Below are 15,573 nucleotides of genomic sequence, written 5' to 3' on the forward strand. Positions count from 1 at the left end.
AGTTTTGTAACCGGATCAAACAGCTAGAGAGGGACTGTGGCTGTCCCCAGGAGGGAATATATTCTTTGCAGAAGCAGATGTAGAATTAGCGCTTGCCGTCCCTAGTCTATCTAGCTAGCAGAGTCAGGGGATTCTCAAACGGAGGACTGAAAAGAAAAAGGCTACCAAGCATTTTGAGCATCCCCATGGAGGTCACCGAGGGCTTTAAAAGTGCTTCAAACACAGCTAATTCATTCAGCCCTATGTTCCCCCATGCAAGCTACATGACACCTAATGCAGTCTCTGCACTGAAGCACTGGTGTTGTGCACCAGTCCAGACGTGTCCAGAGAGCTGATGTCATATCCAAAAGAGGACACCGAGGGCAGCGAAGAGATTGAGTCAGGTGGGAATTTGCCAACACATTAGGGTTAATCTATTTTGTGCCAACCAGGCAACAAGACTCCGAACTACTGATAGGAACAGGGACTATTCAGATTCCTAAAAGAACCTTTTTATTTCTAAGCCTTTTTTTGATGGCTGAAAAATGAGGACACAAAAGGCAAAGGTGCTCCTGGGAGGGACGGCTCTGATGTCCCACCAGGCAGAATGCAAGATGGACCATTTAGCAGTATACAGCAAGGGAGCAGCGGAGTCATGAGCAAAATCCTGACAGCAGTGCTAACTGCCAGGCATCTGTTCCAGACACTAAATAATGTTGTTTTTCTTGATTTTGGCCTTTCTTCTACAAGAAAGAGAGAATCCACGAAGAGAAGAACTGGGAGCTGAAGGGCATGATGTAATTTTACTGTGGTGCCAACAACTCTTGGCCATTACTGCTCCAATTCTCAGGAAGTTTCTCCCTTCCCCCACCCCCCCACCTCCCAAAGCAAGGTGATATTCAGGGATGCCCTAGTTTCTCAAGGACAGAATAAAGAAGCAATATATTTTCCAGTTTTGTGCACAAAGTCCATATCCTATACTTCGTTTCCCAGCTCCTGGCCTGGGCCACAGTTTATATGTGTTGCTCCTGAGAAAATTCAGCTTGCATCACCGAGCTGCAGGTGATGATCTGAATCTCTGGGATGGAGAATGGGGTGAATATAGCCTGGATCTAAACTGTGGCCTACTACATCTGTAATCTGGAGAGCATCAGCCTGGCTACATACAATTTGCACTCTTTACCTGCCTGTTCAGTATGGCTATCCAAGAAATCAACACACTTCAAAAGATGTATTCAACATTGCGGCAACTTTCCTGCCACCAGTCAAGCTCTCTAACTGTCCTATTCCTTCTTGTTATGCACATAGCATACATCACATGCGTGCACAACACTAAGCTCCCAACGCCTCTTGTTTTAACAAAGGACAGCACAATACTAACTTTCTTATACTTTAATAGGAACCACTCTCTGAAGATAGACCTCAGATGTAACTGAGATTCAGCAATGAATGCCCTTCATGGCTGACCACGAGTAGGACTTTTCTTTGAAACTGAGCGACACAAAAACTCCTCTGTTGCACTGCTCCGCTGTCCTGAAGGACTACAGTGTCTCTACATTAGTGTTTACATAAATAAGCTTAGAATATGGGACAAAATTAAATTTCTTCGGCTTTTAAAAAAGCAACTCCAACCTTCACAAAGAAAGTGTAGTGCAGGGCGTGCCCCTGGCATCCAGACATCAGAAATACTTAAACTTTGAATTACAAGCTACAGCACTAAGATAGTTCAGCTTCTACACATGTAAAGACAGCAACTTTTAGCAGGACAAGATGAACTTGAGCCTTGTGCGTAATGGGGAGAACATGTGACTCCTAAATGTGTCTTATAAAAATCCTAAAAAAAATTACCTAACATTGCTTCCAAAACTGGTAACATGAAAGGTAATTCAAGTTAGGAACAAATTGAGTGCCAAGAGTGATTTGAGAGTATCTGAAAACAAAAAGATACTTAAACAATAGCCTAATAGTACAGCAATATAAGCTGCTTTGAAATAATATTTTTGTAATGACATGAATCTGATTAGACTCAGGTGACTCTAATGACAGAACAAGCAGAACAGGCACATGGTTAGATAGTAATTTATTACTATCTTCTCTTCTCATTTATATTTCCAAATAAATACTCCACACAAAAGGTACATTAAAAAACATTATTGATGTAGAAAAGTTATGCACTCAACGGGTAAAGAAATGCCAAAATTAAAGCTGTCTGTGCAAATTTAATTTGGCTTTCTTGTGGATAAGTGAAATCATTAATTACATGCTGATAGGGAGAAGACCACTGTTAAAAATAGCATGAGATCTATGTACAGGCTTGTTTTTCCGTGAGGTCTGGTGGCTAAAAGGGCTTTTCCTGAACACAGAAGAATGATCTCTTTGCCTTTGCTTGATGCTCTCTGAAAACCTTACAAGGATCAACTAATTACAGATGACAACTAATACGAAACAAGTGTAACAGGCATCATGGTCTCAGATTTAGCACAAATATGCTGTTGGGGAGCTATTTTCTCTGTGTCCCTTCTCCACAGAAGTAACCACTAACCAGATAATGGTGAGAAAAATCTCACAGCAAAGTGTATTAAGAGACAGAAGCAAGTGTAAAATATTCCTGTACATGATCTGTTCTCTCCACCCCAAAAGCCTGAAGCCTGAATGGAGAATTACCACCTTGCCTGAGGCTGATGAGGAAATCCTGAGGTTTGACAAGAGGATAAGGACAGAACATGAATGCAATGGAGGGTTCGTCCTTACTTCCAGTTTGAGACAAAGGCTGTTACCAGATGTTTCTGCCACCAGACTTTCAGCCTTCCTACTGAAAGAACCCAGGTATTCAGAAAAACACATGCAAAAGCAACCCATATTCACACAAGAGAGCCACCCATATACTACCCCTGCATACTGAGGAACCAATGAAGACTGCTGCTGACCAACCATGCAGTGCTGTCTTTTACAGAAGGTACAAGTTCCTGTGGGTGAATGATACGGGCAAAGAAATTGATGCTGCACAACCAGGGGCACCATAATAAGCTCTATAGGGTGACAGCAACTTTAGTAATTTATTAGAATGAAAAATCATCCCTTCCTAGGTCAGAGCTCTTGGTCTGATGAAGTACTGTCAAAGGCAGCATCTAGGAGACCATAGCCTCTCTCACTTAGTTCAGCTGTCCCCCACTCTCTCCTTTTCCCATCCCTTACCACTGCTCTGCTAAAGCCATGTGCTCCTTTCTGCATCAAACACAGCTCCAGTACCCACTCTCACCTATTTTCTATCTCTATTCCCAGTCACGCTGCTCCAGTTTTCCTCCTTCTCTATAAACTTGTGGCAAGTCCTCTTTTATTTTGCCTCCATTCAACCCAGGGAGATCACACAGGGATGCAAGCCTAACCTGCAGATGCCCACAGGACACTGAGCTACTCTTACATCCCCTCACAGGACCCAGAACAGCCCACAGAAACCCAAAGGTGCAAAGGCAGAGAAGCATCACCTTAGCTCCAAACCGGAGCAGATACCATGGAGACAAGGGCTTCAGAGAGTTTCTCTTGATAAATTCTGAACTCTGGTAAGGATATACAATGAAACACTTTTCTTAAAGCAATACAACTGGCTTTTCAATAGCTTATACCACTGCTAACTTTGAGTGCATTATCGTATGGATAGCAAAAGGTCACTGACAGAACAGATAACTTAGATGCCACATTTCAGTTTCCAGACAGAGATTTTCAGACTAAAGCTTCCACAAAGATTTTCACTTGAACTCAGCAATGTTTAGTTATTTTCCTTAGCACTAGACATGGAAACAACAGAACTGTTTTCGCTAAATTATTTTTGGTTTTTTTAAGTCAGCCTGTGACAAACATTACCATGGAGGTTTCATTCAAAAGTCACAGCTTGCCAGCTGATTGCTGCACTTGGAAAATAAAACCAGATTCATGCTGCATGGTCCAAAGTGTATTGTCATCTCTCTATTTTTCATTAGCTGTACCATATTAGGATCATAGATCCTGGTTAGAACTAGGATTCCTGTCTACTAACTTCTGTACAAATACATGGGAAAAAGAAAGGACTCACTTGGAAAATTTGCAGTCTAACTTAAAATAAGATCCAAAAGGAGGAAATAAATCAAACTTTCCAGCAAGTTTTTCCAATGGAAAAATGTGCCTTTGGCATGTACAGTTTAGTCAGAATCAAAGCATTTCATCAAAACAATGGAAATACTGTTTTTTAATAGCATTTTCCTAAGGGAAAAAAAGCTGAAGTTAAATATGCCCATGTTTTTATAGTTAATACTTAATATTTCATTAAGATAATTTTTGGACTGAATTGAAACAAATTTTAAGTATTAAGCCTCTCAATATTTTATTTATATTCAGTTTTTTTTGCAAATTATGCATCCTTTGTCAAGGGTATTTTAATGGTTCCAGTTGAGAGGCTGTGGAAAGCTTCACACAAAACGAAATTTTTGCTTTTCAGTCATATTCAGAAATGTCAAAATTTTACCTCACAGTCAGCCACTGGTACCTGACCTGTGGTACCACAGCAGAAGAAACATGCTGCCACTGTGGAGATTGGGGATAACAGCTCTAAGTTTAAGCAGGTGATCGCTGGCTGTGTGAGCACTACCAGTTGTTCTGTTTCCAGTTTCTTCACATTAGCTTAATTATTTTCCCCTTCTAGTACTGTAACAGGAGCAGAGTTAGGCTACCACTTAGGGTGCCTAATGCTATGGGAGATTCCTACTCATTCCAGGTGCAAATGTAAAATTCTTTCAGAGGCTGTTACTTTGAGTATTAAGATGGAAGCAAATCAATAAAACCAGTCCATGTGTTCAAGGTTATTTGATACACATCAACAAAGCCAACAAACACACAAATCACTCCACGCAAGCCAAGTTTCTAGCTCAGAAATCTCCAGCTCAGTTTTCACTCTGAAGTTTTGTCCGAGTTTAGCAGAGACAGAAGACTCAGAGATTTAGATATGCCAACACCTTTTTGCCTCAGTTTACAAAGAAAATGACATATTAAAATTCTTAGTAAAAAGGAAAGAAATGTCTCATTTCAGGCTACTCTTCTAGACTTCTGGACAATTAGTGTTGAAGTGGCCATAGTAGCTCTGCTGTTCCTCTTCGCACAGAAGGTTCTACCAAAGTCTAGGGGAACACCACCTGGGCAGGAATCAGGCACTAATTAAGCCACAAAGTATGGAGATGCAAGTATCTTCATGGCTGGATTTTGTTCCCATGGAAATCAAAGGTTAAACTCCTGTTGTCTATAATGCTGCAAAATCGGGCCTCTCCACTTCTTTCAAGATTGGATGCTTTCATTATTGAGGTTAAAATGAACAGTCAGTAGCCCACTCTCTCTCATCAGAGTTTGTTAGGGGAGTTTTTCCTTTAAAAATAAAAAACACCCCATCCTTAAGCTCTCGTGATAGCATAACATTCACTTGCCCACTGTAGAACTATTAAATTTGTAATGACCTGAACCCTGACTGAAGAAACACTGTAGAAAAAGCAACAAAAGAGGAATATGTTAATAGGCATCACAATGAGCTTTATGGGATTTTTATTGATGTACTGTGGTGAGTGATCAGCCTTTGATTTAGCCTTAATCAGACCAAAAGTTGTGAATAACCTGGTAGAATTCCAGATTATAATTAAAAGCAGTGAAAACTCAAGCTTAAAATAGCCACCAGTGACACCGAACCCCCACACAGTGGGGCTCACCTCCCGGGACGCTGTACCATGCACCGCCATTAGTTGTTCCATCCACAAAGCTGCTGTCATCGTCATTTTTACGACACGGTGGTCTGTTTGGATCAGACATAGCGGGATTAAAAGAAGAATAACTGCGAGCCAGGCTTTGAAAAATAGCATCATCAGGGCAGGAGCTGTATTCATGAGCACTGCCTAGGAAGGTAAAAAAAAGCCCAGGAACAAGGATTATTAAAAGGGCAGTCATACCGACTGGGCTCAGAACCTAGATTACCAGCACTGCACAGCAGGACTGTGCCTGGAAATTCTCTGTACATGGAAAAGCATCCTTACAGCATCACAAATTAATATAACATTATGTTAATAATATTAACATTTCCCCAATACTTTATCAATTGCCTGTACCAGGCTTCCCCATTATTAAGGTGACTATTCATATTAGTTCTAATGTTTATGAAACTATTAATTCCAAAGTGCACCACAAAATCTAAGCTACTCTAGCCTTTAGGTATTTTCTTAGAAGAACACACAGTACATAGAAAAAGCTCTCTTTTACAGTCTGATATTAAAAGGATTTGTAATTAAACTGTGAGAAAGTAGATTGAAGGAAGACAATCACAAACAGTACCGTCATAGCATGATCATTTCAGTCATGTGCATATCCCGTAGTGTCAGGAAAAACAAACTAATATTGTTGTGTGCTAAATGATAACATCTCTGACACAATGTGATCCCTTTCATGTGGGACTGATACTGAGAAAGTGGAAACAATGATAGTTGTTTTTATTAGCACATTACAGCTTTCAGAAATCCATTTTTTAAAGGTGCAAGTAGTGAAAACTTAGATCATACAGGCAGCCTAGACGCATCTCTCTTGCTTCAGTTAACAGGGTACAAACAGCCCCAGCTAATTTAAGTGCTAAGTTGCCTTGATTAAAATACCTGAGGGACCATGATTCCCTCGGGTATTACATAATTTTTGTGATGTAACTCTACTGAAACAAGCTATCTATTTTCAAAACTAGAAAACATGGTCATACAGTGACCAGCTTTAAATGTGATTAATATGCTAAAATAAGTCATTACAATGCCATGACATGATGTTTACAAAGTGGATCTTAGGGAGTAGTGAAATAAGTACAGAATATAATTTATACCTTCTACTATTTCACATTAACTCATACTACATACCACTCCGAGTCTCATCATAAGGATAGTTTGCAACAAGGTCTCCTCCATGAAGATTGGCAGAGAGCACAAAGGGAATATCCATAATCCAGTGAATGACACCTTTTGTTTCAGGAGCAAGCTACAACAAAATAGCATTACCAGCAGTTACAAACTAATAATTCAATGTAGAAACTTATTTAATTATATATATCAGGCTTAATTATTATCACATATATTGTGCAAGCCATTTAAATGAATGGTAATTTTATTTTGGCTTCAGAGAGAACTGGATCAGTCCTTTACATCAGAACTGGTCTAAGTAGATTAATATAAGTCTAAAACTGGTGTAAATTAGTTCAGAATGAGACCACAAATAAAGTAATCTCAATATTTACTTCTTCCATTATGGCTAAAAAAAGTCTACCAAATTTTAATCCAAGGAAAATAAACTAATTCAAAATAGATGTTGGTAGAATGTAGTCTATTCTCTGCACTAAAAGTTAAATTACCTCATTTAATAATTTGAAGACAGAATATGGCTATTAAGGCCACAACCCTAGGGGACTGCAGTCACAACACTATAATATCTAGAACATCCTGTGGGCGTAAACACAAGAAGACGAAAATCCTTCCAGATATACGCTTGTATATTTAAGTCTTAAGATGAAAAAAAATGAACATGTTATATGTCAGTCTAGCTTGTAATGCATAGCCAGCAATGTAATTAAGCACAATAAACAAGTGAATTTCTGGCAATGGTAAAAATGCAGAATATCTGCAAGAATAGCTTCAAACCAAGGGAGAAGGCTATGCAATCTCTGGCCTTCAAAGTAAAACACGCTTTGAAAGAGGAATTGTCTAGGGATTAAGCAATATGGATCAAAAGAGTTTACTACAGCAAGCCGTTCTGAGAAAAACTTCAAGAAGCATCAGATAGATAAATTTAACAAAATGAACGAAATATTTAGAACGTTAATCGTAAAGACCATACACACAGCTCTTAGAGGTTGCTACAGGTCTGCTTGTGTAAAAGGGAAGAAATGGGCATGTAAGTGACCCAATATTCAGTCCCTACTTACCTTAGGATTCTGGTCCACGGCTTTTTTCATGTTTTTCAGCAGATGGTTGTTTGGGCCACCTTCTTTCTCATTAACATAGACTATTCTATCAAGATCAGGGAAATTTCGGTTCAGATCTATCCCTTGGGCATTACTTCGACCAACAAACCAGTCTTTAAGTTCACCGGGCTGAATGAGGAAAGGGAACAGAAAGAGAAGGGAGATGAGTAGATTCAGGAGATTACATATAAACCTTTATATGGGTACATTTAGCCATGTGAATTCAAATCATGGATTTAATTCTCATGTTCTCGAGAATAAGAAGGGATCATGTGGCAGTAAAAACTTTTGAAGCACCAAGAGCTGAGTCACCCCTATTTCTTCCTAGAGCTCTGTGGGAACAAAACCAACCTCTGTTTCACTGAGGGTCTTGGAGGAGAGGATCATTCTCACAGTGGCAGATCTGGACTAAGGATGGGCAAAATTATCAGCAGCATCAGATTTTCCAGTGCCTGCCCAGTTTCTGCCTGCTTAGGCTTCCCCTGAGACCTGTTTTTTCCCCATTGCCTCATATCCATGCTTGTGAATTACAGACCTCATTTTAGTGAGCCTCAGAGCAGGTGTAGATTTATCAGCCAGATGTAAGGAACATTTGCACTTGTTTCAAAGTTCCTCTAAGGGGCTTTGGGGTAAAGAAGGACCTTAATCTTTATTTACCTGAGATTTTTATTTTTATGGTGTCTGTCAGCTTCGTTCAACTGAAATGGTAGCACTGAATAAAGATACAATGAGAATTTTGCAAAATCCTTTCTTTAAGCTGATTCTCTAAAATAGGTTTTGGTTTGCATTAAGGAAATGCCTTCAGAGCGCATAGTCTTCCCTAGCTTGTCTCAGTAAGCTTTCAGTACTCTGTAAAGTAGGTTTAGTTTGATTACTGGTTTTAATCTTGGGGTATATTTAATCTACTGTCACACACTATGTACAAGATCAAGATACTTCTAAATTAGAATAACTAATGTGACACTAAAGCAAATTGTATTATAAATCATATGTAACATGTAAGGCAACCATGTAAAAGCAAGTGTACTTTGACTAAGGAGCAAAAGTTTCAAATAATATTAGTACAGGATCTCCACAGGGAGAGATTTTAAAGATGTAAAACACTGCACTCGTTTGAGGACAGCTCTGCTCCATCGCCACCAGAGGGAGACACGTGACCGAATATGGCTTAAAAGAGCTCTGTGGGGTTGGGGTTTTTCAAAGACTTCATGAGAATCAGTGGAATAAACATCTTAATAAGGTCTTATTTAATCACAAATCAATAGTCACATAAAAAGATTCAACATTTCCGTATTAATTTAAAAAATAAATACACTTTGTAAAACAAGAAAATTCTTATTTTTGTTTAGAACATAATACTCACCAGAAGCTGTATATAACAGGGTCCTATATGGCCTCTATTTGCTAATTAAGCATTAACACATTACATGTTTCTTGATTGAGTCATCATCCTAAAATACATACTAAATTTTCTTGACTAACAGCTTAATTAAAGTACCTCATGCCTGAAATATAGAATCAAAGTTATTCATATTAAAAAGATGGCTCACAAAGTTTGCTTGTTTTGGGATCAAGCTCTGATGAATGTGAATAATTCATGTACGTACATCAGAATATTCTTAAAGGAAACATCAGCTTTCCCTTTTCTACTGCTTTTGAAACATCATGTATTACTAGAAGTTACTTGTTTAGGAAGCAGTTCAGTCAGTGAACTTAGATGAAAGACTATGCATGAAACATAAACATCATTATATTTTAAAATACAGTAAACTCACTCACAAAAGAGATGGCTATTCATTGAAAACCCAAGCATAAAATCCTCCTTGTTACAAACCTGGGATGCTGCTTTCTCAAAGCCGTCTGGGTTCAAAGATGGCATGATATGGATACGTGTGCTATGGATCAAGTTGATAATAGTTTCATTTCCTTTCTGGTATTCATTACACAAGTACTGAGCCAAGAAGATGAGCAACTCCCTTCCGACAGCTTCATTCCCATGCATATTCCCAACATATTTAAATTCCGGTTCTCCTGCAAGAAAAAGGAAGAACATGTCTTAGAACAACACATAAAAATCACCTGTGGACTGGACCACACAGCACACTTGAGATACGGATATCACTATTACTACAACTAGTCACAGTAACCCCAGGAAGCTACAAGCCTCCTTCAGAAAAGTGGATTTAGGTTTTTTTTCTAAACTCTGTCTAAACAAATAGTAATTTACATTCAGCTGTTTACCAAAGGCAGAGAAAGAAGACCAAAGGACAACACAGTATGCCAAAATAAATGCTAAGCACAGCCATTAACATTACTACTGTTGAGGTCTAATGCAATTGATGCCTCAATAGTACAAAAGAGTGTCTTGATTAGGTACTTTTTAAATACATAAACTGACACTAATAGAGCTTCTTATCTTCAATGTTCTCTCCAAGATTAGGTTAAGCTTATCTTACTACACATGCATTAAACCGCAATTCTTTTACCAAAGCATTACCAGTGAACAGCTGGCATCCTAGTGATCTGAAAAATCTTATTCAGCGGTTGCTTTGGCTATTCAGCTCAGACTTTATGAAGCAAGTGCAATAATCTAACTCATAAAATTAATCATTCCCATTTAACATTACAATAAACAGTTCAGTATTAAAAATAAACATTCCACATATATTAATGAATACAGATATGGAATGATTATGCATATACTTAATGTTGATTTAATATATATTGTATATTTGTATACAATATTCAATGTATAATATATATTCAATATATATTCTATATCAATTCATACATATATTCAATATATGAATAAGCAGTCCAATATTCCAAATTGATTCCCAATTGCTCATTAGTCACATTCTCATGACCCTAGGCATTAAAAACACACAAGATAGGCCTTATAGAGCTGTGAAGGATATACCTTTTAAAAGACTACATTTTGAGCCCTAATTCCAGAGAGGTTTTAGTGTAATGTAAATACCTGAATGAGATTAAAAGGATTGTCCTGGCACTAAAATGAAGAATATGCTAATTACTGGGTTGAAGCCCTTTTTCCTTATTCTTTCCCTTTTTAAATGCAGTTCTTCTGCTGTAACAGCTTTAATCAAACATTCTGCTGATAATATACCCTGAATAGTCTTTAAACACACTTTGCAATAGCCTTTATCACTACCACAGGGGCAAATTCAAGCCAGGAAGAGGGTTACACAAACAAGACCTAAATAATTGCTAATCAAGCACACAGCAGTATCTACTTACTACTCTTCAGTCTGTGCTTGTTAACCTTAATCCAGTGATAAGATGCTATCAGACAGAGGGCTATTAATACCGTCACTTCTTCGCTTCCAGCTAAGATGTTTTTGTATATATGGATTTGTCCCTGAAATTTTTTGTCAGATAAGTTAAAAAGTTTTCTGGTTTCAGTGAAATAGCTTCATTTTTATCTGATACACACAATGCCATTACTGTGACTAAAAACCTCCATTTCCTCTTTTGGCACTGAGCTCCTATTTACTGGTTTTTCTTATCTGTTAATACGAGGGAATGCAAGAGGTCTAATTATCAAGACCATGCAATCAACCTAATTCCATTAAAACAGATGGATACTATTTAATAAAACACACAAACTGTACATCACATAGACTCATAATTAGAATACTCATGCATAGGTATATTGTCATGTTACTTATCGGAAAAGTGCTTCACAAGCTAAAAGGCAAATTTTTTACCGTGGTAAATATGAACACAGTCGCATTTTGCATTTCTGGTTTTCCCTAGGACGTTACTAAGGAAGCCTGAAGGAGAAATCATTTCTCCTGATTCCCAGCCCTGTGCATTAATCCCCTGCCTTTCTCTCCCACCTGAATTCTATAGGCCTGGCTCAAATGAAGAAATAGAGACTTATGTTTCCCACACAGTACTACTTGCCCCCCTCCTCAAAGAAGCATTAACAGTGTTTAGAAGGGTTCATGAAAACAAGCGAAGAGTCTACAGTGAACCAAGAGTACAGCCTTACCTACAGCATACCTTCAGTGGTAATGGCCCTTCTCAAATGAGCATTAAAAGCTAAAAGGAGTTCAGGAAGAGGTAAAGAGAGTCATTGGAAACATGGAAAGTCTTTCGTACGAAAGTGATTGAAGAAATCAGCCCCATTTTCCTTAGGAAGAATAATAAGGGACAGTCAAATATACCGGCCATTGTGGCATGAAGGAATCGATCTGGACAGCAGCACTTCCCTACACCACAAAACAAGAGACAGTGATTTTCAGTGAAGGGAAACCACGACCATTTTTAGACTCATAAAGAAAAAAAAACCATTACTTATAACACAAAGTGCGAAACCAGTATTCAAAGAATCCCGTTGGCAGTGAGGTGTCAGCAGAACTCCAAGTGTTGCTAAAAAAACAAGAGTTAAAAAACTAATCTAAAAGTTAATTCAAAAGAACAAAAAAAGGAAAGATAACAGAGGGTTGAATAACAGCCCTGCTTCAAAACTTAACTTTGTGTTCATATTTTAGCTCCCCTGGGCATTTTCTTACACCTTCCTCTGAAGCAGAGGAACCTGTCTCCTATCAATCCTCTGGCTGCAGAGAACAAGGCTGAGTGGTCCACACGCATGGGAACTGTTCTCTGCCAGCTCCCCAGCACTGCTTGTTCTCTTAGCCCTGGGCACAGCCACCAAAGAAATACTGGGTTTCTGCTCAATATCAGAAGATACTGAATTTCAGACTGTATCTGACAATTTTAGGAAAAATCTCCATCATTTCCACCATGTAATTACATCTAAAAGAACAACGGGAAAAAATGGGTCCTTCTCATATCTAAGTTTTGCTGCTGCTCCAAGGGAAGGAAACTTGATTTTTACGTTTATTTCAGGGGAAACAAATTAATGCTACAAGCTGGCTGCGGGGGAATTAGTAGTTCGCTCATTAGTTGTCCACGCTCATCATGGGCAAAGTCAGTGAGTCCATTCTGGAAAAAGGGATGAAGTTGCTAAAGTCATTAGTTATCATCACAATGCCCGAAAAGATGAGGGAGCTTCCACATGCTACTGTCTGCTGATATGACTTTGAAGTTAACGAAGCCCTTAATTTGCGTTTACATTTCCGCCTTCCATGTTAGGATAAAAGTGCAATTCACTGTATACTTTCTGGAAACCTTTTTTTAGAATCACTTTTACATAAATCCCTTCCTAATCATCTTTTTCTCTAGGACAATGAAGTCCAGGCTGGAGGGCAGACTGCTAGCTGAGGCCATTGCTCTGTTGGTTGAGTTAAGCAAACCTAGCTGCCCAAGAACTAGTGAATGACTTGGTGATGCAGCCAGCACCCCAGGTCTGCTATGGTTCCCGAAGGAACCAGCTCCTTCTACTCCACCCCATGGGCTAACAGGTACTTCAAATGCCGAGGATGCTAGCTGTCCAGTCTTTAAGCCGGCACTACTCACTTTATGGGTTCCCTGGTCTATTCATTGAATATGTCCTGCCACACCACCTCTAAAAGCTTCAGGCTTCTCCAGAAAACAGCCCACCTGATGGGGAAAACAGCCTTCGATCATCTCTTGCTAGCATGCTACTTAGTTCCCCTGAGGAACAAGTGGCATTCCTCATGGGTCAGTATTGGGACTGGCTCTGTTTTACATCTTTGTTGGCGACATGGACAGTGGGATTGAATGCGCCTTCAGCAAGTTTGCCAACAATACCAAGCTGTGTAGAGTGGTTGACATGATGGAGGGAAGGGATGCCATCCAGAGGGACCTTGACAGGCTTGAGAGCTGGGCCTGTGCAAACCACATGAAGTTCAACAAGGCCAAGTGCAAGGTCCTGCATGTGGGTCAGGGCAATTCCAAGCACAAATACAGGCTGGGCAGAGAATGGATTGAGAGCAGCCCTGAGGAGAAAGACTTGAGAGTGATGGTTGACGAGAAGCTCAACATGAGTCAGCAATGTGCGCTTGCAGCCCAGAAAGCCAACCGTATCCTGGGCTGCATCAAAAGCAGCGTGGCCAGCAGGTCGAGGGAGGTGATTCTGCCCCTCTACTCCGCTCTCGTGAGACCCCCACCTGGAGTACTGCGTCCAGCTCTGGGGCCCCCAACATAAGGAGGACATGGAGCTGTTGGAGCAAGTCCAGAGGAGGGCCATGAAGATGATCAGAGGGCTGGAGCACCTCTCCGCTGAGAGAGTTGGGGCTGTTCAGCCTGGAGAAGAGAAGGCTCTGGGAAGACCTTCCAGCAGCCTTCCAGTACCTGAAGGGGGCCTACAGGAAAGCGGGAGAGGGACTTTTTACAAGGGCATGTAGTGACAGGATGAGGGGGAATGGTTTTAAACTGAAAGGGAGTAGATTTAGATTAGATATTAGGAAGAAATTCTTGACTGTGAGGGTGGTGAGACACTGGAACAGGTTGCCCAGAGAAGTTGTGGATGCCCCCTCCCTGGAAGTATTCAAGACCAGGTTGGACGGGGCTTTGAGCAACGTGGTCTAGTGGAAGGTGTCCTTGCCTGTGGCAGGGGGGTTGGAACTAGTGATCTTTAATGTCCCTCCAACCCAAACCATTCTGTGATTCTATGATTAGCTAGAGGAAGAGCTGCTCTTCCTATTAATCCTTCACGAGCCATTTAATGCAGACCTTAATCACCCTTCATAGGATTCTGTAACTGTAATTGCCTCACAGAATTATTTTTTTTATGAAAAGACTCAGTAAATCTCAATTTGATGATCAACTTTTAAACAGTTTCTCCAAACCAGTAGACACGCTCCTGTTCCACTGCAGAGAACTGGAGGTAGTTTTAAGGGAGGAGCAGCATGAAGAAATATAACTATTTTTCTCATTTATTTGACCCTCCACAAAAAAGTTAAATTGTTTTAATGGATGCCCATGGTCAAGATACAACAAACACAAATAGTTTCATTGCTTGAATATTTAAAATTCTTATTTAATTTTATTCATCTTCTGACAATATCTTTTCAAACTATAATCTCTCACTCACAATAGCAAAAGTATGTCTTGTGTAACAGTGTGAGCATGACATTTATAAATGCTTAAATGTAATTTCTGCTCAGATACAGAAGTTTGTGACAATGAGTTAATGGGTGGATACTAACATCTTTCAGGGCAAGTCATAAGAAATTAAATGCAGCAATCACGTTTATAAATATCTCAGTATCTCTGGTAAAACCTCAGTCATCACATCATTATGGCTTTCAAAAGGCTTTTACATCCCTCTTAGATCAACTGCATGGTACATTACAACCTGATAAATGACTGAGGAAAAAGTATTTTAAAATGTCGTGCCTTTCTGGTGCCTGACAAACATGTGAAATGTCACCTTTCGCTTCTGCAGTTACTGTCAGCTCAGGTCTTCTGCAGTTTCCTAGGAATAGCATGTGCATCATTAATATTAGATAGGTCATCCAATTAAATATGACTAACCACTGCCATTTTCAGGTCAGGCTGTATTTGTACAATAAAGACAGTAATTTTCTAAAATGCAGGGACAAAAAGTTTAGCACTTACTAATTACATATACTATGAGTCAAGGTAATGTCATGCCAGTAGTCATGGTCTAATGTCAAGCACTTAACCTTAAAATGTACAGT

The 15,573-nt window shown here is 39.4% G+C and overlaps 1 protein-coding gene across 1 annotated transcript in view; it reads right to left on the reverse strand.

Moving 5' to 3' along the window:
- Nucleotides 1–15,573, reverse strand: part of CPE (carboxypeptidase E) — a 75,806-nt gene that overhangs the window by 10,487 nt on the left and 49,746 nt on the right. Inside the window, exons 2-5 of the mRNA XM_068402927.1 lie at nucleotides 9,813–10,009; nucleotides 7,940–8,107; nucleotides 6,882–6,999; nucleotides 5,703–5,885 (exon numbers count right to left, since the gene is read on the reverse strand). Coding sequence (XP_068259028.1) covers nucleotides 5,703–5,885; nucleotides 6,882–6,999; nucleotides 7,940–8,107; nucleotides 9,813–10,009 — 666 coding nt within the window. The remainder of the gene's footprint in view (nucleotides 1–5,702; nucleotides 5,886–6,881; nucleotides 7,000–7,939; nucleotides 8,108–9,812; nucleotides 10,010–15,573) is intronic.

Source organism: Nyctibius grandis, chromosome 6 (genome assembly GCF_013368605.1).
Source record: "Nyctibius grandis isolate bNycGra1 chromosome 6, bNycGra1.pri, whole genome shotgun sequence".
Taxonomy (NCBI): Eukaryota; Metazoa; Chordata; class Aves; order Nyctibiiformes; family Nyctibiidae; genus Nyctibius; species Nyctibius grandis.